This window comes from Platichthys flesus, chromosome 19 (assembly GCF_949316205.1).
Source record: "Platichthys flesus chromosome 19, fPlaFle2.1, whole genome shotgun sequence".
NCBI lineage: Eukaryota > Metazoa > Chordata > Actinopteri > Pleuronectiformes > Pleuronectidae > Platichthys > Platichthys flesus.
In genome coordinates, this window is record NC_084963.1 from 18,902,227 (window position 1) to 18,926,571 (window position 24,345).

The window sequence follows — 24,345 nt, forward strand, 5'->3', positions numbered from 1 at the left end:
CTTATATAAATGTACGTTTACATTACAGACCGCTGGTTTAAAGCTAAATGCATGTTAGAATACATAGTTCACCCCAAACTGACATTAGCAAGTCAGATACCATGCTTGATAAAACAACTGCAGACTTTATAGACTGAGAGGGGACCAGTAATCTCTGTAGGGCAGTAAGATATGAATGGTGGTGCGATGTCATGACATGATTGGATTGTGCCACACCCACCCGTCTCTGAGAGGACTTGTGCACATCCTCTAGCTCCTCCTCTTTATCTTCCTGCTCTTTCTGATGCATCTGCTTCATCCTCTCCATCTCCATCTCAAACCGCATGTGGATCTACCAGAGAAAAGAGAGAGGAGGTGAGAATGGTAGCGCTTGGTGAATAGATCTGAGTGTGTCTCAGTGCCCTGTACGGCACCTGCTGCTGCTGTCGTATGTTGCCGGTGAGCTTGGTGACTTCCTCCGTCCTCTCGCTGGCCTGGCTCTCCAGGAGTCTGAGCTGTTTCTTGAGGTCAGGCAGTGAATCTGAGGCCAGGTCCACGGGCAGGCTGAGGTCACGGATCTGGGCGCACAGCTCCTCCTTCTGCTTCTGCAGACGACCCACCTCTGACTGGCTCTCCTGCACACACCCACACACAGGCAGAGCCTTGTGTTAGTGGCATATAAATGTTATGCTCATCCTTCAACTTAGAAAATTCTCTTTTTGTCCGGTGGTTACATCAGCGTCTCCAGAGCCAGTGAAGGTTAAATGACCTAATCTTGCTTAAATTGCTTTGGCAGGTTTTGGCCACATGGGAGATGAAACTGAAACTTGCTCCAAGACAGACATGAAAACAACTTTAAAAGAATTACAGCACAGTTTATTGTGGAAATAATCTGGTTTTTAACTGGACAACAAATACTGCCATTATTTAACAGAAGATTGTTGCACACTCATTTATTGGAGAGTGACTCTGTAGTATAATTTGTATTAACACAGGCTAATTATAATGACTAATTATAATGATAGTAGGGTGCTTGTAATAAAGATTTCCATATGGCCTCGGTTTGTGCCTTGTATGTATACAAGCAAACATTTGAGATGTTGTGGTAACCATCAGCTTGTTAAACCCTGTTAACTCTGACTGTCTCTGACGTCAACTCCCTATCTACTCCTTACAATACGATATTAATACTTCGCCATTTCTGAGTGACTGAATATTTGTTTGTAAATTTATCCACATGTCTACATGAATTTATCCAAGTGTCCAAAATCTCACTTTATTGCTCAATATTGAGGTTAGCACTATGAGTCTATTGTACATTGCATTCACTATATATTTGAATGAATGAGTGAATATTGGGCTGGTTTCCGACACAGCCGCTGTAACTTGAGAAATGGATTCAACGTGTTTTTTACTGAGACATTTTCATGCAGAGGGTTGGACACATCTTTATGAAAACACACTGAGCCCAATCAAATACAAGTTTTTTTTTGTTGCAAAAGTTACATTCTTACTTTCAAATATACCTATTATTCCATCTGGGACAGCTTGGAATTTAATTACATACATTCAACGATAAAAACTAAATGTTTTTCACTTTTATTTTCTTGTCTGAGTGCTTATTCCTTTTCTGTCTCTTTTACCAATCGTTGTTTCCACTTGTTCATATTTGCTTAATCTTACTTGCTTGACGTTTCATTACATTCTTATTGTTTCCATAAGTCCCTGTGGCTTCCTTCGTTCCTCGCACATTCAGTGTTTGTATTTATGTGTGTTTCCATACAGATGTTTTTATTTTGATGTGGACCAGTGAGGAGACTGAAACCTTCCTTGAATTATTACAAGAAAGAAACGAAGTGTGATCTCCATCTTCGAGTTTTCATCACTTTAATACGGTCATGGTGTTCCTTCCTTTGACCTTTGATCGACGCTTCTTTAATTCATATAATCTTTTTGCACCCTCCCCTTCTGCAGTAGCACGATGGCACTAAGAGACACAAACACCTACTTCTTATCTCAAAGATAAGACGATTGGAAATATGAAGTGTTGTTTTCTTTACCCTAGAATGGATCCTTTATATTTAAATACTTTATATTTACATCAGGAGCAGTCCTCTCTATGTTTTTTTTTACAGTAGCCCAAATCTTTTGAGTTTCTAAGACAAATTAAGGCGACCTCAAGTTTTAGCAGCAATATGCCACTTCCCCACTAGACTTTACTACATTCTACACACTGAAACTTAAAAAAATACAGGAATGTTTACTATTTTTATTCTGGATTGCCTGTAGAATATCAGATTAACCTTCAGTTTGGGTAAGTCATGTTTTAAATGCACTGTGGAGTGCACACAGCTCCCCTAACATGACTCATCAATCTACAGTGAAATCTGCATCATTTAACTGCAGCAACAGCATGTCATGAATCAACTGTGACAACCATCATTTCCACAATAGGTGATTTGCTCTTTTCCATTTTAACTTGATGAATGACATTTGACATTAAAGCCCCCTATTGTAACATCAGTGCGTTTCTTTGTTAATGTCAGCTGTTTGTTCCAACAACAGGATCACATTCTGACACACAAATAGCTCATTGTGTCATTATGCTATTAACACCAGTGCACTACAGCAGTGAATAGTGTGAAGTAGTTTTCATTGTGAACTCGTTATTCATCAACCAAACCTACAGTTTGTGACAATGGAAGATGAGTCCACACATGGTCCATGCTGTTTCCGAGGCACATTTCCTGGATGAGTTTGCATAAACTAACACATTGATACGGTGGCCCTGAGAGCTCAACGAACAGCAACTTAAGAAAACACATGCAAGTTGACAAAACACATTCAAGTTGACAAAACACAAGCAAAGTAAGAAAACATCTTCATCAATTTCACAACACAACACATTACAGAAACGCGCTGCAAATAGACACATGCGCTGCAAATAGACGAACGCCCAGCAAATAGAGGCGACAACACAACAGAAGTGTTTCCAGAGGACAGCTAAAAGGGATAGACACAGGAGACACTAAAACGTCCAATACACCATACAATTTCGGTTCCGCACAGGCGTCAACAACCCGCGGCTCTGGAGCCGAATGCGGCTCTTCAGCCACTCTGCAGTTGCTGTACTGTACAGTGTTGTGCATATGTTTCGCCAACGCTGAACTTAACGAATCAGTTTTCATATTATTAACGTGATCGTAACGATGAACGTGATTGAACGTCACGTTACTTTTTTTAATCATCATCGTATCAGGCCCTCATGAAATACCAGGAGGGGGCGTGGGTGTGTGTTGTGTGTGTATGTGTGTGTGTGGGTGTGTGTGTGTGTGGGTGTGTGTGTGTGTGTGTGTAGCGAGCTGACCGGTCTCGGGTCTCGGGGCACGGACCCCGCCCACTCGCTCAGAAGAGGGGGCAAAATGTCTCTTCTGATAGTAATGGTTTCCTCCCCCTACTCACTATGGACAATACATGGCTTCACAAACAGGGGCTTGCTTGTTAGCGCTGTTTATTCAGTTTAAGAAGAGAAGACGGCATGTCTCTAGATCGGACCATCTTCAGAGCTCACTGTGGCTCTCTCCGAGCAAGTGGGCGGGGTCGGAGCCCCGGTGCGCTGGCCACACACACACACCCACGCCCGCTCCTGGTATTTACATGAGGGCCTGATATGATGATGATTTAAAAAATTAACGTGATGTTCAATCACGTTCATCGTTACGTTCACGTTAATAATATGAAAACTGATTCGTTAAGTTCAGCGATCGGGAAACATATGCACAACACTGTACTGTACAGCCACTGCAGAGGGACTGAAGAGTCGCGTTCGGCTCCAGAGCCGCGGGTTGCCGACCCCTGTGCAGAACCGAAATTGTATGGTGTATTGGACGTTTTAGTGTCTCCTGTCGCAGCGTTGTCCATCCCTTTTAGCTGTCCTCTGGAAACACTTCCGTTGTGTTGTCGCCTCTATTTGCTGCCCGTTCGTCTATTTGCAGCGTGTGTGTCTATTTGCTGCGCGTTTCTGTAATGTGTTGTGTTGTGTTGTGAAATTGATGAAGATGTTTTCTTACTTTGCTTGTCTTTTGTCAACTTGCATGTGTTTTGTCAACTTGCATGTGTTTTCTTAAGTTGCTGTTCGTTGAGCTCTCAGGGCCACCGTACATAGAAAATACTGATGAATACAAACCTGCAAGTTGCGGCGCAGAGTGTATATTTCAGAGCCCAGAGCGGCGTTTTCCTGACAGGCTTTGTCCTTCTGCTCTCTCTCGTTGTCAGCTTCCTTCAGAGCCTGAGTCAACTCATTGTCAAACCTGAAAAAATACAATGAAACAGCAAGGCCAGCCGGATGCTTTAGGTGAAACATTGTATGTAAAACAGGAAAAATACTGCAGATTTCTTTTTCAACAGGCCAAAAGTAAACATGGACCCTCTGAGAATAAAATTGCACATTCAGATTTTCATAAGCTCCTTCATCCTGGTCATCGGCAGTGCAGTTGTTTGCAGAACAAAACAACATTGGAGGGACGATGCATATTTTTCACATAATTTGCAGAGAAATGTGTTCTCCATTCCACACGTTTGTGGTCAATATGAAGAAAATCAGCGCTGGAGATACCTTTCCAAGTAATGCTCCCATGCTGAGAATCTGTCCATGCGTCATCGAAGACAGTGCCCTCTCTGTTTTTCTCTCTCTCTCTTTAAGCTGCTAAAAGCTGCACTATGTTCACCAGCTGCTCCCTGACTGTGTCTATCTGCTGCTTGCTACTGAGCAGGTAATGGACAGAGGCGTCTTACAGTTGTTTACTCTGAGTAGTTGAAAACAAGTCTGTGAGTGCAGTGACAGTGAAACCAGAGCAGTAAACAGAAAAACAACGAGCTGAAACCCACTGTGAAGTTCTGTGAAACGAAGGTTTTGATATTTAATACATATAAATATTCAAAGATAATGCATATTGTACACTAACATTTTCTGGCCAGTTCAATTTCATATCACTGTGTAGATATTTGTGACAATTTTAACTAATCTCATCATCAAACATTTAAACCTTTTGACTTCACAAGTGCGTACGAGGCAGGATGAGATGATAAAGCAATTAAAATGACGTGACACTTCAAAAGGAACAGGTGGACACACACCTTCTCTGTTTGCGGTCCAGCTCATGCATGCGACTCTGCAAGCTGTCAGTGAGGACTCGGGCATCCTGAAGGTCAGAGGTCACGCGGCGACAGTGACGTTTCAGTTCAGTCCCACTCCTCCTGGACTGTTCCAGCTGGGCCTGCAGTGTTGCCACCTACACACACACACGTAGATACACAGGGCCATTCTCTTCAGATATTTAATCTTCCATCCACGTTGCCTTGCACGTCAGAGTGTCCTGCCTCACCTTGGTATCGAGCTGCTGTCGCGTCTGTCTCTCAGTCTCCAGTTTTTCCTCCGTCTGCTTCAGTCGTCTGCGGACAAACTCAACCTCGGTCTGGCAGCACTCCAGCTGCATGGCCAGCTCACTTTCTGTGTGTGGGGGGGTAAGGATGTGATTCTGTCAGGGGTGATGGTGAAGGTCACATTTAATCAGGTGAGACTTCTGTTTGTTTTCTTGCAGCTAAGCTGTTGAAGATGTAATTAATTCAACAATGTCAGCTGATTTGGTAGTGTCAAAAAACGAATTTTAACTCTGATCAGTGTGGGTGTATCACTTGTAAATTGTTCCTAATCACTATGCAAATAAGGAAACCATCTCTTCCTCCTCTGCCATTTACTCATGTAGCTTGTGAAAACAAAACAGGTCAATCACCACATCACATTTTGGACGCTTTTCTTGGCCTTTTTATCCCTCCCTTTAGTGGACAGGACAGCTGGGGCTCAGGAGTTATAGCGGGTCATCCACTAAAGAGAAGGTTGGCAGTTCATACCCCGTTTCCACGTGCCGAAGTGTCCTTGGGCAAGACACTGAATCCCAAATTGTGATCGATGTTTGATAGAGAAAGCGCTGCACAGAGATGCACCGTGTGGCAAAACTGTAGTGTAAAGAGCTGTGAATGGACATTATGACTAGAAAAGCTCTATATAAATACAGAGAATTTACATTTTCACATTAAGTCATTATAATTATTTAACTATTATAAGATTGAATAAAGTCCAGAAATAACTTAACAGTAACTACAAGGTAAGGTACAGCTGATTAAAAACACATTTAAGTTTAAGTTAATAGCTTCAACTTTAAAATGTATTTAAAACATTCAAAACACTCTTATGCCGCTGATAGGTTTATATCTGCTCTATTATCAGTCAACACTGCAGAAGCTTTTATATTACATGAACACTGAGCTCAAGAACCAGTGATACACAGGTTTGTGCAGATTTGCAAGCAAATCTAAACCCATGAGTTCCTGCACGAAGTTGGTTGTAGACATTTTTGTTGACAAATGCCAATTACATTTTTAATTTCTCTAACCCTCTCCACAATCCCTCCATGTTCCCCCTGGCAATTGCAGAAGCAGCAGACAGGTTTAGTTTTCTATGTTCTCTCCTTCTTGTGCAGTCAGAGTGAGTATAGTTCTTTACCTGTCGCTGCTCCTCTGTGACTGTCAGCGTTCTGAACTTTCTGTTTCTCCTCTTCCAGCTGCTTCTCCAGTGTGTCCATGGTGACTTTACATTGGTCTACACGAGCCTGATGTTTGAAGGGAAAGACATGTTTGAGAGTGAAGATGATGTAATAGTGTCGAGTGAGTAACAGACGTGTATGCAAACAAGCAATGCAGCAACTTAAGGCAGGGGGTTAAAAGGGAGGACACAAATAGTACTTTATGAGTAATAGATTACTTTCTCAGCCTATCTACCTGCAGCTCCTTGTTTTCTCGGCTGAGACGAAGTCTTTCTGACCTCTCAACATCCAGAGCCTGTCCCACCGCATCGCCACGGAAACGCTCGTCACTTAACTCAGACGTCACAGCTGTAATCTGCACACATGGATCGGACAGCATGATTGTGTGTTTGTGTGTGTTTGTGTGTGTGTGTGTGTGTGTTTGTGTGTGCGTGTGTGTGTGTGTTGGTGTTTGCTGCAACATAAACCTTGGTCTCCAGGCTGTCTGCAATCTGCCTCAGCTCGTTCCTCTCCTTCTCTGATTTCTCCAGACGCCGTCTCACAGCTGAAACCTCATCCTGACAAAAAGCAGAAGAGCTTCTCACAGCAACTGACGACACATACTGTATCTACAACTAATCATCACCTGGCAGTGTGCAATATCTGACAGTGTTTATGCACAATGCATGATGATGATGATGATGATGTTCTTGTGTGTGTGTGTGTGTGTTTTCTGGTTGTACCTCTTTGACCCTCATCCTCTCATTGTCCATGTTGACATCGAGCAGAGGACGAATTCGACAGAAAAGTTTCCACCAGCTCCACGTGGACACGACCCTCAGCACCCGCAGGTTCCTCTGCAGACAGCTGACCGCCATCTGGTGCACCTGGACACACACACACAGACACACAGACACACACACACACACACACGCACACACGCACACACACACACGCACACACACACACACACACACACACACACACAAACACACACACACACACACACAATATAAAATAATCCTAGTGATGTTTTGTGTGTTTCATCTAAATTGTACAAATTGTTGTTTTTTCTTAACCTTAGAATGGGCCTTTTATATTTAAATTTGTGTCACAAACTGACATTTGTTCCAAACAAAACAGCTTGAAATTGGTTGAAACTCTATGGAGTTCTGAAACTCTGTTGGGTACCGAAACCTTTAATTGTGCATTGACATACTGTTTCACATGTGCATTAAGAAGACGTGGCTACACGTATCAAGTCAGCCCTGGTCACATTCAAGATTCACCCTTGAGGTAAAACAGCAACATGATGCAGTCTGGTTAAATAGAATTGTGTGTTATTTTATTGAGTTTTAGAAATAAAGCAACATGTCACAAATCCTTTGTTTTTAGCTAACCATTGCAGGGTTGCGACTTACTGGAGGTCAGTTATCAATGAGATCGCATCACTCTGAGAGAGAGGGAGTGTGTGTGCGTGTGTAACAGAGAGAGAAAGATAGGGTGTGGACAAAATATAAACATATATATATATGCATATATATGTAATTTCAATTATAGAGCTGTCCTTGCCATGATTATGAGGAAGGATTGGAGAGAAGGGGGTCTGTGTCCATCCCCCCCGACATCCTCCCCTGCGTACAGAGCGACACTAACCTTGAGTTTGCGGTATTTTTGGCGGGCCAGGTGTCCCGAACAGGAAGCCTGTAGATTCAACAACCAGCCGGTGACCTGCTGGTCCCTCTGCTGCTCCAGGTAACGCAGCACACCTCGCTTCATGAACACCTGAGGAGCAGGAAGAAGATCCATGAGTCATATTAGCTGCACGCATGTTCCGCTGTCTTGATTAAACATGGTCAAACTTGTGCTCACCCTACTAGCCCCCACGACTGTGCTCTTTCTTTCCAGATCCAACTCCACCAGCAGCTCCTCCACCGCCTGAGATGCAGAGAGGGAGAAGAACAACTTATTGATTTCTGATGAAGATAGCAGACATGGTTGTTGTGTTAACGTGCGAGGTGCCGTGATTTGCCATCTGACCTTTCTCTCATCATGGCTGACAAACATTGAAGCATAACGTTTCATAATTGGGGGAGACAGTGCCTGGAAATGGCACCTGAAGTCACTCAGAGTCATGTGGTCTGGATAACCTTTTGAAGAGAAGCAGACAGAGAATGAAATCAAGAATTTAAATCCAGAATTTTTTTTTAGCCTATAGATCTTGGAAGGGTTGAAAAGTGTGTGGATGATAAAACCGGCTGCTCTGTGGGATGAATCTTTTTTTCTATACCTGCAGAATCAGTAGCAGCACTAAAAAACTAATTAAGAGAAGATTTACTGAACTTGAACAAAGCAATAAGGAGACACTGGGTATAAATAAAGAAACACAGGGGATACAAATTATTATTGTAAGACACAAACACAACCTCTTGTGTTTGTTCGACACAAACTGTGCAGGTTGCTGTGATACAGTTCACACTGCGACTTTGGAGAGAGGACCGAACTGAATTTTGAAAATGAATTCATGACCAATAAAAAAAGACATTTAACATACAGAACTTTGTGGTACGACCAGTATATTATAGTGGTTTCAGTAGGCAATCTGTTACACAACTATAATTGTTGTAACTATAATTGTTATAACTATTGTCTTGTCATTGTCAAAAGTCTCTCGATCAAAACGAAAAGAAAAGACAGAGTTTGGTGACATAGCTCAGGGAGAAGAGTTGGTCATCCTCAAACTAGAAGGTTGTCCAGTCCTCATACGTCCTTGGACGAATGGATAAATGTGGCATGGCCTGTAAAGCGCTTTGAGTTGTTTACAAAAAGTTTTATAAATACAGTCCATTTACTATTATCTTCACCAGCATTGTCTTCACCGCAGACTGTTTGGTTGAAAGGGCCGCGTGCTGAGCAGCCACTAACCTTTACTTTTCTTCTACCTCAAAATCCATTTCACTACATATAAAAGCAGAAATACTTTGGCCTGCAGAGTCATATTAGTACAGGTCAAATGAATATTGTATGACTCCTGACTATCACCGGGTAATGTCTGACTATGCATCAACAGACTAAAGACAACCTGAGTTTAAAACACGGTTATCTTCACAAAGCAGCATCTGCACAAAATAGATACAAACCACATCCATACAAGAACTGCTCCCTGATCAGTACTACGCTTGAAACCTCAATGCAATTATCTATTACTGTTAATCTGTGGTTCACTGGCTCCTGTTTTCTCATCTATACGGTGCCAGTCCAGATTAGAAAAGAGTTCATTGGGGAAATGTGGAGCATTGACCTAAACGGCTAAAACTGCTCAGTTGGAAGTTAATCCCAGAGGTAGAGTGTGGGCTGCTTCGGCTTCTTAGGTTAATGAGTCTGAGTTTGTTTTTTATATTTACAATCAAACATCTTATGAATATATATTTTTTTTAGGACAAAGGTTTGTGCAAGAGTCTTTGCCTGGTAGACTTCCTTTATTTAAAATAAAGTATATACAAAATAACTGTAATCTTGTAGTCATTTTAACAATTTCTCAATGCATGTATATAGACCTATACCAATCATATAATCTTCATGTTGTACATTAAATATCTCTTTATTTATCATATTCATCAGTATTTAAATAGATATATATGGTATATAAGTAAATATAATATAACATTTGAGTTTAACTGTCTTCTCAATCATTCAGTAACTGTTTACACAAAGTCACAGATATCATATGGTTAGTTATTGCTATTAACCAATGCATTAATGAACAGTAAAATAGCATGTGCTTACAACAGCATTATGAACGCCTTGGAGAATAATTGCACATAATAAGTGGTTCATCCTCTCAACTGGATATCATGTAATATCTATTGTTTCCTTCCTGTGACGAGAAAAGATGACAGAGATGTTCTTACAGGGGATTTGAAAAATAGCACATTGTGTTTGGCAGCCATAACCAAAAGCGTATCCATATATCTAAATGAATATGTTTAACATATTGAGTGTGAAGGCTACCCAGCAGACTAAAGAAATTACATTAAGGAGATAAGTTACGCTAAATCAACAACACAAAGCATTAATCCAGGAGCATGACTTATTAAATCCTGCACAAACCTTTTTATTCTGGGACACCTCTGGGATTCTGCACATTGTAGTGCGTTTTGAACACTTATTGATTATCTGTATCCTGCTTAGAACTGCAAAACAAGCTCCCCAGTGTGACCTCTGACCTGTGCGGTAGAGTTGCAGGGCCTGCAGGATCTGTGTGGAGTGCAGTTGTACTCTCAGAGCTGGGACATCTGTATTTGCACTCACACACTGCAGGAACACCGGCCTGGCTCGACGAATCAGGTTCACCAGAGCATCCTGTCGGGAGGGGCCAGGGACAGACTGAATGCACAGAAACTTTGGAAATGTTCTGAAGGACAGTATGCATGCAGTGGTGCACTTACTGCCTGTAGTTTCACTGCAATACACTGGGAGTGCCGTCGTATGGCTGCCATTCCCCCGCTGAACGTCTTCCTAATGGTGCCGTTCCTCTGCAGAGAGCGCTGGCTGCCGCCCTCCAATCCCCCCAGACCTCGACACAGAGGGGTAAAAGAGGTCCTGGGGGTAAACATGGCTTTCACCACCCCTCTGCAGAAAAATAGAGAGAGGAGTTGGCTGTCACATTTGTTTTACAGTCAACAGATGCAGTAATCACATTAGTTACTGCTAGGGTTGCAAAATTCCGGGAATATTAAAAGTTGGATACTTTCCATGGGAATTAACGGGAATATACAGGAATAAACTGTAAATGTTGTGGGTAATTTACACTAAATGTATTTACCTTGTCATATAAAGGCATAAATATAAACATTTTGTTTTGTCATAGGCTGATTTGAGCCCTGAGGAAACTTTGGGCATTTGACTATATGCTTCTGGATTCTCAACATAGGTTTTTGCAAAGTAGTTGCAAATGTACACAGCCTTTCCTCCTACATTGGCTGGGGTGAAATGTCTCTACAATTGAGATAGTGCACATGGCATTGTACTGTAGAATAAGATAGTTAGTTAGCCAAACTATTGTAATCGTCTGTTAAAATATTTTACAATTGATGGATAAATCAATGGAAATAGGCTAGATGAACAGAGGAACAACCCTCTATCAGCATGCTAATATATTGTCCCCAGTAATATCATCGAAACTTACCTGACTTGTCCTGCACACTACAGCAGGCCTCAATAGCCCTGCTGTAGTGTACAGGATGCTGGCAATTATCTGTGCATGTGATGGAGTGCAGGGTTTAAATTCAACGTGCAGTGTGTGCTACATTCCATACATCTTTAAAATAGAGTTTTGAATGATGTTTTTATTGCTCAGCGTTGAATTTGCATAGTTTTATTTTTTTCAAAATTCCCAAAATTCCCGAACTTAACTTCCAATGGAAAGTTTCCGGAAATTTAAAGGAAATTGTCCGCCCCCTTGCAACCCTAGTTACTGCACACATTGTGTTCAGAGCTGTCTACAACTGAACCTGCCGACCGACGCCTATTCATTTATTTTGATATATGTATTACTTCTGGTTTTGTTGCGGTAGCAGTGTTATTTGTTAAATGTTTGTGGAGAGTGTTTTAAACTGGATCACAATCTGAATCTACAAGTGTATTTACAATTTCAACAGCAGAACACAGTGAATGTGTTTTGAGATGGACAACGTGTACTGAGATGTGTAATTGTGTGCAGATTAGCAGGAGGAGAAACATTTTCATACACATCATTCACACCTTTCACTTGCCCCGGGTGACATTAACATCTAATCACGTCTATTCGCGTCTTTCACATCCTGAATAATTTCCTTTGTGTCTGGTGTGAACACAGCATAGTCCAGTGATTGTTGCCAGTACATCTGTGGGTACAGTGCTCACATAGCTTATTTGGTAATATGATGCCAGTTTGATCAAATGTGAAGAAATCTGGGCTAAAAAATGGGGCTCAAGTTGTAGCATACCCTGAAGGCCTGAATAGCAACAAATACTTAAAATCCCCTAAAGCATGATGGGAACTCAAGCCTTAAGATTTCCAGACATGGTACTTAACAGTACATACAACTAAAATAAAACAGGCTTGTCCAGATACTCTTACACATACTGTGTGACAGTGACCCCAGCCTTCTGGGTGAAATGCAAATCTTTCCGGTTGCAGGAGTCAACTATGAGACGTTCACTTAGACGTGACATGAGCGTGATTCAGCGTTCTGCATCCTGGACCTTCAGACAGACTCACATGGTGGAGTTTTGCAGCAGACAGATGGCGTTGAGAGCAGATGGGTTGTTATGGATCAGACCGAACCATCCAGTCAGGTCATAGCGGACCGGGTCAAAGCCCATCAGGTGGTTCACCTCACACTGCAGCGGCTGCTCACACTGACGCACTGCATGGGTATACACATTCTCATCATCCAATGCCGTATTGACACTTTGACTTACTCCTACACACACTGGGAGAGACTCTGTGCTTGTGATGTGTTTCTAGTTTTTCTTCTTACCAGTGTTGCTGTAATACTGGCAGACTCTCTCCAAGGCATTGTTCTCACTGGGGGCTGGTGTCACCATCTCCTCATCCAGAACCCATAAAAGACCTCTAGGGTCTCCATCTGCCGCCCGGACCTTAAAAACACAGACACAGACACACACACACACACACACACACACACACACACACACACACACACACACACACACACACACACACACACACACACACACACACACACACACACACACACACACACACACACACACACACACACACACACACACACACACACACACACACACACACACAAGCTTTCATTGATATCTCCCTTCTCAGAAAGAATGTCTTCATCTTTCCAACTCCACAAACTTGACAAACATCCTTAAAACAGGATCATGTTGAAAAATCTTTCAAAAATCATTGTTATTTCATCAGACAGCACAACCGAGCAAACAAACCTTCACCTACCATATTATTTGGGCTATCCCAGCCAAGGTTTACTCAAACAGTCCAATAACGCAAATTTTCCTCAAGCGATTTACAATCTGTACAGTACAAAACACATTCTATACCATGACTTTTAATTTGGATGAGAAGGAATGAAATGACCAAAAATAGTTTTCCCATGACCGACAGATAGGTGCAACAGTAACAACACCAAAACATTATATATGGATTGGAAATAAAATAGAAAATACAAACAAAATCCGGATAAGATTATGAAGCTATAACTCTCATTGCCATGTTGATGTGTGCTCAGTGTTAGCTGTGTACCTGTGGAGGCAACTGGTCGATGGCACACACTGCCTCAGAGGGGGTGCTCTCTGGACACTCAAACTCCACTGGAATCCTCTCCTGTAACAGACAGCAACATTTTTATTACTATACCATTCAATGGCCAATCTTGTCTTGAACTGGTTTAAAATTCCCTGTTCAATAAAGTTGCTATGAAACACATTTACAAAAGTAATTATTTACTCTTCCTGCATTTCTTTAGGATACTTGATGATTCCACTTCCCTCAACTACATATTGTACCTTTTACACCACTATATTTGAGAGCTGTAATTCCTTTTTACTTTCAGATTTGTATTTATTTATTGTTTGTTGTATTGTTATAGATTAAACTACTCAATACAATGTTGGGTGAGAAGTCCAAATTCGACCAGCAGCCACTTTAAAATGCTGCTATCCAATTGCTATCCAATTCATATACACAATCAATAATATAACAACAGTATTATGTCGTATTCCTTAGTTTTTTTTGTGTGTGATTTGAAAACACGTATTTGCCAAATTGTACCTGAGAGAAATGAAACGAAAAGACAAGCAAACATGTAAATTTGGATAATTGGGAGTGTATGCGTCCATGACCTGTGCGTATCTCTCCTGTGTGTGTCTGAAGGTGTGTGTGTGGTAATGCTCCAGCAGCCTCTCCTGCAGGTAGTTGTGGCAGAACTCAGACCAGCCGGCCCCTCGCTCCTCTGCAGAGTATCTCGGGTTTCTCATGCCCGGCGTGTCCACCACCATCATTGAGGCTAACGTCAGCTGCTGACCCCTCAGAGCCCTGCCAACAAAACACATATCCCGTGTCACAAACAGTGTGCTGTGCATATAGGCGCGCTGCTTTATGCTATCCGATGTCGATGGTTAAGCTGAATAGAAAACACATGAATGTCTCCAAGAGGATAACATCATCTGAATCAACACACACAACTACCTTGTAGTGGTCTGTGAAATAGAAATGTGGCCAGAGACCGAGGTCCCAATCATCTTATATACAAATGCAACATGAGCCCAGGGAAATATCAGTATTGTCCTCTTTTGTCCATATGTATTAAGTTTAAGGCCATACAACATTTAGTTTACACCTTTGATTATTATGTTGGTGGTTCTGAATAAAAACTTTCACTAAATACAATTCTTCTGTTAGTTGTAAAGTCCATATTTTAAGCTCAATCAAGAACTAATCTGAATATAATATAAAACATATATATACACACACACACCCTCACAGACAGTGCAAACCAGATTTCTTCTGGAAAAAAGAACTGAAACAAACCTTAAAAGTAGTACAACATGAGAATGTTCAATAAAGACATCACATTTTTTAACCTTCATTCTACCTCTCATTTGGGCATTCCTCTTCATAATGCCATGTCAATCTAATTATTTGTATTAAAGAAGGGATCCTATTCATTTTGTTCATCCTTTTATTTTTCTTTACTTTTTGTTGCTTTGCAATGGCATAATGTATTTTTTCACTCACATATGTGTTGGTCATCTATATAGTCAATATATACAAATTTAAATTGAGGGCACCTGCTTGGCTGGTATGTCTGCTCTTGTTTTAAAGTTGCTCTGTAATTGTGTCTTTCACACTCTTTGAAATAGGCTTTTTCACTTTATTGTGATGAGAAGATTGATACCATTCTCCTGTGTTTGTATAGATATGATGATTCTGCAGCAGCCAGTTAGTTTAAATATCATACCTTAGCTTGGCTTTCTGCTGAAAACTGAAAGCAGGCTAACTCAGGTAACCTGGCTTGGATCAAATCATTGATTCAAACTAATATATTTACTGTCTGATAATGTTGCATTTAATATTAGCAGGTTTATAATAAGGGCAGCCATGGCTCAACAGGTAGAGTGGGTCATCCAGTTACCAGAGCGTCAATGGTTCGGCTGTATAATACATAACAGCACAGCACATAGATGCACTGCAAAACCATTTAGCATTTCTTGTGCAGTCAGTTTGAGATGTGTCCATGTACCTGTTGATGAGTGAGACTATGGCAGTGAAGAGTTCTTCATAGAGTCCTGCAGCCATTCCTTCAACACACTGAGCAGCTGTCATCTTGGGGCCTGCAAAGAACCGAGGGGGTGAACACATTTGTTATGATGGTTTCCTCATTCTGTGTGTGTTTCTTTTAATGAACATGATTACAGACGGTAAAGCCTTATTTGCTGCACTTAACATTCAACTGTGACCCAGTGACATTCCTTGACAACTCTAGTTGGCGAAAAATTCATTAGAGATATCCATGGGCTGGCAGGTGATCCTAATGGCTTTCTAAAAATACTACATTTCAGTTCATGCATTTTAGGATAGCTAAATAAATAAATGAATAAGCATTTCAAACTTAAAATAAAATAGTAATTCTTTATTTAACTGGCATATAATTAGTCATTGACTTCCTAAATACTTTCCTAAAAACAACTGTAGTTGTTGAACTGTAATTTAATACATTAGCAGAGTATCCTGGAGAAACTTTACACTAAATCCACTTTTCAGTTATCAAATCAAAATATGAAGGGTACAGCACTGCTAGTGCCTCGCGAGTGGGGTCTCCTCTCTCCTTTTTCCTCATGCTAACAATTGTGTTATTCATTATGTGTCATTGTGCAGGATCCCAGAGTCATTATCCTCAGTCTGATCTATTTAACGTAAGTTCTCGGAAGGACTCCCTCAACCTCTGGCCTACCCTGGTTTTGCCTCCCAAAAGTTGGCCCCTTCAGTGAGTGTGTATCTCACCCTCGTCTGAATCGGCAGCAGCGTTTCTCTCTCTGCTGCCCCCGGTGGCTCTCTGCAGCAGCTGTCGGAGGTGATGTTTGAACACGGCCGTGTGCAGCTCCTCGCCCTCACAGCCCAGAACGCTGCTGGCTGCCTGAGCGCTGTCGAAACTCACAAATTGTCTCCTGCCCACTGTGCAAACAAAAGGAGAACACAGAGAGAAGACACAATGATGACAAAGTCCACAGAGGGAGGAGATTAGTGGCATTAGTGACGTTTAGGAGCATTTTAGTGCATTTTAATTACAGCTAATGGATGGATGAAACTGTTGACATATTTTGATTTGAAACTTGTGGAGCATAATACATATTTGAGCAGTTTACAGGATTTAAAAACTTTAATGAAATGGAGTTTTGCATAAGTGATGATCTTTTAATGTTGGCAACATGTTGGCTATTTCATGTGAGAGACGTCTCCATGAATGTCTCTGTCTGAGTTTAAAATGGTTCAGATGAAAACGGGTGATGCTGTGTATTTCAGGATTCAGCAAAACATTTATGTCCTGTTGTGTGTTTGATCACAGCCCACCCGCTCACTTCTAATCTGATTGTATCATAATCGGATTTTGTGTGTGTGTGTGTGTGTGTGTGTGTGTGTGTGTGTGTGGTCAAAGTATTACTCGATTTTATGGGGGTCTCAATCTGTTTAGACGGTGACATTACGGGGGAAATGTCTTCCATGGTGAAAAAAGGTGTTGAGGGTTGCATTAGGGTTGACCATTTTGTGAGACTCTAAAATAGTCTATATCAGCTATGAACAAGAGTCTGTAACGACACCTTGATTGTAAAATCTCTAAAGACGCCAGATGCCACAAACTGGTTGGGTTGACGATGGGATTTGCACTTATTTACACTTTTAAAGTTAAAAGAAGGTGAAGGTGTAGAGTATAGTTTGATATTGACGATGGCTAGTGAATGTCCTCAAAAGTGTAGAAGCACAAACATGTGTGTGCCATGCAGACTCTCAGCCACTGAGTAGGTGGGGATGAGGAAGATGATGACGATGAACGAGTGATACCTTTACAGGCCCCGGCAACTCCCAGATGATAGATAGAAGCCAGAACGTGCCATATTGCCTTCTGCTCGCTGGCGGTGAAGCCCAGTGTTTCCATGGAAATCAGCAGCTTGGTGAAGGCAACAGACGCACGCTGTTTCTCCTCAACCTGAGAGCAGGCAGGGAGGGAGAGAGGGTTGGTGTGTCTACTCTGGGAACATTTGCCACGTAATGAAGTGGAAGAACAGCTGAATCATGTCTCATCTTCACAGCCCAAGTCTCTTCAAGTGGTTCATTTCCTCTGCATCATTTGACCTCTTCACCTTTTGACTCACCCTTAAGTGAGCGCTGTGGCCATAGTGAGGGTGTAAACAGTTTGAAAGTCTAATTGTGAAACTTAGATAGATATAATATATATTTAGCAAGTCATGCCAGTGCATTATTTAAAGAGATGCTATATGAAGAGGTGAAGTCGATTTCAAACATTTTTGGGCCCAGGAGATGGTGTTCATAATTCCTGCAATGTGACTGGCTGGCAAAGGGGTAGAGCTGCAACGGCTGTGACTCTAGTCTCCATTAATTGGGTTTCTTTCTGCCAGCTACATTATGTGACTGATCACAGCTTCAAAATCCTGCGAAGATCTCTCAATGGTTTCCAGATCTTTTCACCCAGCTCTCCATTCTTTCCACACAAGTACACCTACAGAAGAAACACTGTGCCACCAATGACCTCTGCCTGGAAATCCAGTTATAGTCCCGTACATGGAAAACCATGTACGGGAGGCAGAATGGACAAAAGGTCTCTCAAACCAAATCCTGCTTGGCGTCACCAGCTGCGTTTCTTGTAAGTCTTTCCCTCCACCTCCTCATACTCACATAACCCCCCCCCCACACACACACACACACACATACTTGCACTTACTGTACCTTGGTGGGATTCACAATGCCAAAAGAGTTGGATTCTGGGAGCTGGTGCAGCTGCAGTTCTGTCCTAATGAAGAATTAACAACAGCGTTAACAACAGTTAATATGATAACAAAGACAATATATCTGTGCCAGAAGTACAGATAGATGGATAGATGGATGGATGGATAAATGGATAGACAGACAGACAGACAGACAGACAGACAGACAGACAGACAGACAGACAGACAGACAGACAGACAGACAGACAGACAGACAGACAGACAGACAGACAGATAGACAGATAGATAGATAGATAGATAGATAGATAGATAGATAGATAGATAGATAGATAGATAGATAGATAGATAGATAGATAGATAGATAGATAGATAGATAGATAGATAGATAGATAGATAGATAGATAGATAGATAGATAGATAGATAGATAGATAGATAGATAGATAGATAGACAGATACATGATACAATAAAGATTACCTCATCTCTGTGCTGTGTCCTGCCAGCATCTGAGAGAAGACCAGGAAGTTACTTTCTCCTGCAACTTTCTGACAAACTCTCCATTTGTCCAGCATCATAGTCTGATGGGGAAGGAGGGGAGAGGGTGAGAAAGTGTGTGTGTGTGTGTGTGTGTGTGTGTATGTGTGTGTGTGTGATGCATGCCTGCAGGTGTCCAGCAGCAGCCTGTCCAGCGTGGTTAAAGTCCAACGAGAAGACTGTGGCGAATCTCGATGAAGCATCACTGTGCTGGGAGCTCACACAACCAAAAGACCTCAGGACTGTGAACATAGCCTGCACGCGCTCCACTAGAGTTAGAGAAAGGAAAGGAATGAACCATCTGTATAGTACGGACTTGAACCCTCATCCCTACAGCTGCTGTGCTCACCACTGAGGTTCTCTCCAGTGGTGCCGGATTGTTTGAGGAGAGCATTTGTGAAGGCCTGGCACACCGTGGTCTTTCCTGTGCCGCTGCGTCCCACCGCGCACACGCTGTGGTCTCTACGGCTGCCCACCATGGACACATATACTCGCTTGACCAAGGCCGCCAGAGCAGGAGGAGCATCCCACACTGTATCACCTCGCCGGGACTTTGGGGTCTGACACAAGATAGAGGGAGAAGAAAGAAGGAATGAATATGGTTAAGAGTCGTAAAAACAACCAGATGATTCATTGATTCAGTGACTAATGACTTGATTGACAGACAGTTTTCTATCTGTTAACTGAATATCTTTGGGGTTTTTAACTGCTGTTAGAGGGGAAAAAATTTATCAGAGGAATCTGGGAAGGTAGGCTGGACAATTCATTAAGTAATTCAGTAATATGGACCAGTTACACACCATCAGTTAATGAAGATAGTTTGTTTTTTGTTAAGGGAGTATTAACCCATTCTGAATAACTGTCAAATATTTAACATTTGTAAATGACAAATAAATTATTAGCTGGTTTAATTCTGTATAAACATTCTTTTAGATTTTAGAACATATTTTGAAACAGCTACAAATGTTTTAGCATTCAAAACAAGCTGGTGTTCGTGACATTTTAGTGTTGATGTTGTTTGAGAATTAATGGTTTAGTGCTCAGCAACTTCTTTTTAAGCTAAATGTTAAACATTGTCATCTAGTTTGATGATAAAATTAATATTAACAGGGATTCGTAACAGTTGTTCAGACCCAACAATACATTTTGTAAACAAATAAATGAACAGATTAATCCAAACCCTGATGAGAAGATCAATGATCCAGTATGAAAGGGTGGACGTCTGCCCTCACCTTGCTGTGGGCCTGTAGCGGAGGCCAGAAGTTGACCAGGTTGGGTCCTGCTTGTGTGAGCGGCATGTTGGCTTTAGCGCGACTGGACAGCGTGTGAAGAACTGAACATTCATTCACACACTGCAGGTCGCTCAGATCCTCACACAGATCCAGCTCTGATGGATTACACTGCACAGGGGGAGGAACGGTCAGTCCATAAAGCTGTTCAGGGTTCACCCCATGTATACTTAACCATATATAAAAACACAGGTAGGTGTTAACACAAACCTGTGATCTGACCCTCTGAAAAGCGTTTCATCTTTATAACACAAATCCTGCTGGGTGCGTAGAGTCAGATTTACCAGGCATTGACAAATGAAAAGACACTTCCCAGATGCATCATTGATCCAGTGTAGCGTCCAGTGTTTTAAGAACTATTAATTCAAGTCAGACTGAAGTGAAAGATACAAATAAAAATGCTTCCCTTTAAGTTCCAGATTTATTTTTTTAATTTTTTTCAGGGTAAGACAACAGAACATTACACGGCACATTTTTTCTCTCCATTTCATCCAATTTCCTCTTTGTTAGTCCCTGTTTATATATTTACATATTGTCTCTGCTCACCGTCAGTCCAAAGCTTTTTCACTCTCAACTTAGCTCTTCTTGGAGGTCCATTTAAAAAGTTTGATGAATTCTGCATTTGGTTGATTCAACCTCTTCAGCTTCAGTTTGGTAATTTTCTTTTACAACTTGTTGTCCTGCAATGCTGTACAAAATGTCTGCCACCATCACATGGTTTATACGCGCCACTTTCTGGTAGAGTGGTGTGTGGAAGTCAGGTACGGTTGTATAGGGAATGACAACGTCAAGGAAGTGGTGGAGCCCTGGACTTTCACCCACCTGACTCTCATTCTTAGACTATTACCTTTTGTTTTTATTATATATATATATATTCTCGGGTTAGGCTAAAATAACAACATCCAGGTCTTCTCCCATGTGATATTTTGAGGTGGTCCAGAATAGACCACAACCCCAGGTGTAAATCGTAGAGGTGAATGCAAATCGCATTGTAGGACATCTGGATTTTCACAAACTTTGTTGTAGTGCAACATTAAATCGATTTTCCTTGAAAAGAAAACAGACAGAAAAAAATTTAGAAGAAAAAGAACCAAAGTACCTTCTCGATTTCAAGCTCTGTCACGTCATGCTGCGATCCATCTGTCAGCAGGCGGACCCTCACTCGGCCCTCTGGAAGTTCAGGTGTGCCTTCATCTGGTTTTAGCTGAGTGGCTGAAATGAGAGAACGGTAATCAAACTCGTTTATCAATGCATCCACTGTCAACAAGCATTTATATGTGTCTCTAAACATAGCCTGAGCCCTGCGTATAATATTATTATTATTATAGAGTCAGGGGTCAGGGGATACAGTATGTTGAGATACGAAGATCTAATGGGATAGTGTTTTGCACTGCAGTTATTAGATGGATGTGAGAGTACTGGATAAAATCTACAGATGGATATGGAACAGATCCCGGCACATATGGTCCACAGCAGCACGGGGAGATACACAATGACTTTGCTGCAGCTCATTTGTAACACGATACAAAGGTAATGTAACAGACGAGAAGATTACAAGAGATTTTGTTAAGATAAGCGGAGTCATCTACTAATCCTGACCAAATTATATCCTATTCACACTCACACAGAGCAAAGCTGTGACAATAAGTTAACTTACAGAAAATAACCTAACTCTAACCCCCATTATCAGTGTAATTTTGTTTCTGTGTTAAATAAACATAAATATAGTTAGATAAGCTATGTTGGTAATCAATTTAATGTTTAAGGATTTAGTTAATGTCTTGTATTCTGTTTTTCTGGGTTTTTCATTCTGTGGTGGATTTTGTGTTGATGTGTTTGTGTTGACAATGTTTGACCTTTTCAGAAATTTTCTGAAATGCTCATTTACACTTTCATAACCAGCCCCTTAGACAGCTGTGATTCTGTCATCTTTATTTTCATATTTGCCCCTCAATCATGGATTGAGGGGCGGGATCTGACGTTATAGTGCTAGTCCGAACCATAGAAGGATCGATAGATCGATAGATAACGTTGATTTTGTATCTCACCAAGCGTGTACCCATCCTTTTGGACACACCACACAGTTCCAGCTTCATACCACACGTCTTTGACCTGAGAGAGAAATATGGACACAGCAGTGAGGCAACAAGGACACAGAATACCTCTAACAAATCCTCTGTGGTTCCTGTTACATGAGTTGTACGACAGAGTCTGAGCCACTTCAATAATCTGACATATCCAGTTTTTAAATAAACTTTAAATGTATGTGTAACCTCTAATTAAATATCCAAACCCAACTAAATCTTTGTTTTGTATGTTGTTGGGTTGCCGCAAATATTACAAATCCAAACGTGGATTAATCTGCCAATGAAATATCCAACACAAGGGCTTTACTCATCCAGTAAATTGAATTTCATTATTAATTTCCCAAAATGTATTTTATTTTATTCATTTGATATAATTAAACATTGAGTGAATAATAACTCCAGGATTAGTCTATATTATAAATGATGAAAGGTACATACATACCTCTCTTTTGTGCTCTGTCAAAGCTGTGTCTGCTTGCCTTCCCTCCGGCTCCAGCCTCTCCTCCATCCCCTGTTCCCTCTCCACCTGCTTCACCTCGGCTGTCCTCTCCTTCTTCTGCTCGGCCTGTGGGGTCTTCTTAATCTTCTTCTCTATCCTCATATCCGGCTGCTGCTTTGACGGCTCTGGCATCGCCTCCAGTTTGGTTTTCTGTTGACCATCAGGTTCGGGAGTGAAGATGTGTTTCTGAGTCGGGGACTTGCCATCCGACGGACATCCTTGTCTGTTGTTGCTGATGAGTTGTTCGGCTCGGAGCGCCATCTCAGCCTCAAGGATCGGAGGAGTCTGATCTGGGACGAGGAACTGTTGCACAAGGTTGTCGCTCAACTTTTTGGGCTACAGGGGTAAAAATGAAGACTCAGAATCAACCTTCAATGAAGTTGATGGAGAGATTTGAGCTAGCTCTGTCAAAAAGCAACAACTTCCAGATACCTGCACTTATTATAATGTTGTATCTTGATTTGCAATTACAAAATTCATAATTTAAAGTACCAATCATGTTTTCAGAAATGGCAGGGGCCTTGGACATTTTCCATTGAATTTCAATTTAATATATCATAATTTCTGTTCACTATGGATAACTGCATTACATTACCTGTCTGCTAGCTTGCTCAATTGTTAGCCTCTGTGCTTCTCGACACTAAAAGTAACATTGATCAAATTGTTCCATGTTGCTGTTTCAGCTGTGGTGTACTCACTGCTGTAACTACTTAAACAAGCCCAATGTGTGACTTCTCCATATAAAGTCTATGATGCTTCCCATATACTGTAGGTACGACTAGTTCATGAGAGTTAGGGTTAGGGTAAGGGTTCCATACGAGGGGGGCTGTCCAGGCTGTACCCCACACCTCCCCATTAAAGGAATAACGGTAAAGATGAAGGATAGATGTTCAACATGGTTTTATAGGGCCAACAGAAACATTAAGCTACTCCAACAGTGTTTTTAAGGTTATTTAACATAGTATATATTTGGCAGCTAACACACTACAAGGGATGGTATGTCCCATATCTGAATGTTTGGAAATCTGGTTAAAAAAACAAACAGCTAGCAAACAAATGTGGGTGAGTCAGCAATTCTAGCCTTCTTAGGGCCTGAACAAAAGTAAAGGGAAAACAAAATGTTCCCATCTGTAAAATGTAAAATGTACTAAAACAAATGTGGGCCTCTTTTGGCAAAAATACAGAGCTCTAAGCAAGTTGTAATTTGGATGTGACCCAAAAACGGCTCATGAGGTAATTGGTGATTATGGCCAAAATAGCACCAAACAAATTCGGGCCACCTTAGGTTGAAGTGTGGTTTATTGCTGTGGCTTATTTGTGGCCCAGATCTGGCAAACAGGAGCGAACCACCCTATTGCCTTCATTTCATGT

At 41.4% G+C, this 24,345-nt stretch overlaps 1 protein-coding gene across 6 annotated transcripts in view; it reads right to left on the bottom strand.

The window, feature by feature from the left end:
• The window catches only part of LOC133975440 (unconventional myosin-XVIIIb-like), a 47,540-nt gene that overhangs the window by 13,273 nt on the left and 9,922 nt on the right, over positions 1 to 24,345 (bottom strand). For all 6 annotated transcript variants that reach the window (XM_062413387.1, XM_062413386.1, XM_062413385.1 and 3 more), the window contains 29 exons: positions 22,918 to 23,310; positions 22,437 to 22,500; positions 21,488 to 21,600; positions 20,332 to 20,499; positions 19,449 to 19,659; positions 19,226 to 19,368; positions 19,043 to 19,143; positions 18,568 to 18,631; positions 17,665 to 17,809; positions 16,609 to 16,779; positions 15,848 to 15,938; positions 14,448 to 14,640; positions 13,849 to 13,929; positions 13,085 to 13,205; positions 12,823 to 12,970; positions 11,009 to 11,192; positions 10,787 to 10,922; positions 8,601 to 8,710; positions 8,433 to 8,498; positions 8,217 to 8,345; positions 7,304 to 7,447; positions 7,049 to 7,138; positions 6,817 to 6,936; positions 6,542 to 6,647; positions 5,364 to 5,488; positions 5,116 to 5,270; positions 4,166 to 4,289; positions 414 to 614; positions 221 to 331 (listed from right to left, as the gene is read on the bottom strand). In XM_062413387.1, coding sequence (XP_062269371.1) covers positions 221 to 331; positions 414 to 614; positions 4,166 to 4,289; positions 5,116 to 5,270; positions 5,364 to 5,488; positions 6,542 to 6,647; positions 6,817 to 6,936; positions 7,049 to 7,138; positions 7,304 to 7,447; positions 8,217 to 8,345; positions 8,433 to 8,498; positions 8,601 to 8,710; positions 10,787 to 10,922; positions 11,009 to 11,192; positions 12,823 to 12,970; positions 13,085 to 13,205; positions 13,849 to 13,929; positions 14,448 to 14,640; positions 15,848 to 15,938; positions 16,609 to 16,779; positions 17,665 to 17,809; positions 18,568 to 18,631; positions 19,043 to 19,143; positions 19,226 to 19,368; positions 19,449 to 19,659; positions 20,332 to 20,499; positions 21,488 to 21,600; positions 22,437 to 22,500; positions 22,918 to 23,310 — 4,008 coding nt within the window. The remainder of the gene's footprint in view (positions 1 to 220; positions 332 to 413; positions 615 to 4,165; positions 4,290 to 5,115; positions 5,271 to 5,363; positions 5,489 to 6,541; positions 6,648 to 6,816; positions 6,937 to 7,048; positions 7,139 to 7,303; positions 7,448 to 8,216; positions 8,346 to 8,432; positions 8,499 to 8,600; positions 8,711 to 10,786; positions 10,923 to 11,008; positions 11,193 to 12,822; positions 12,971 to 13,084; positions 13,206 to 13,848; positions 13,930 to 14,447; positions 14,641 to 15,847; positions 15,939 to 16,608; positions 16,780 to 17,664; positions 17,810 to 18,567; positions 18,632 to 19,042; positions 19,144 to 19,225; positions 19,369 to 19,448; positions 19,660 to 20,331; positions 20,500 to 21,487; positions 21,601 to 22,436; positions 22,501 to 22,917; positions 23,311 to 24,345) is intronic.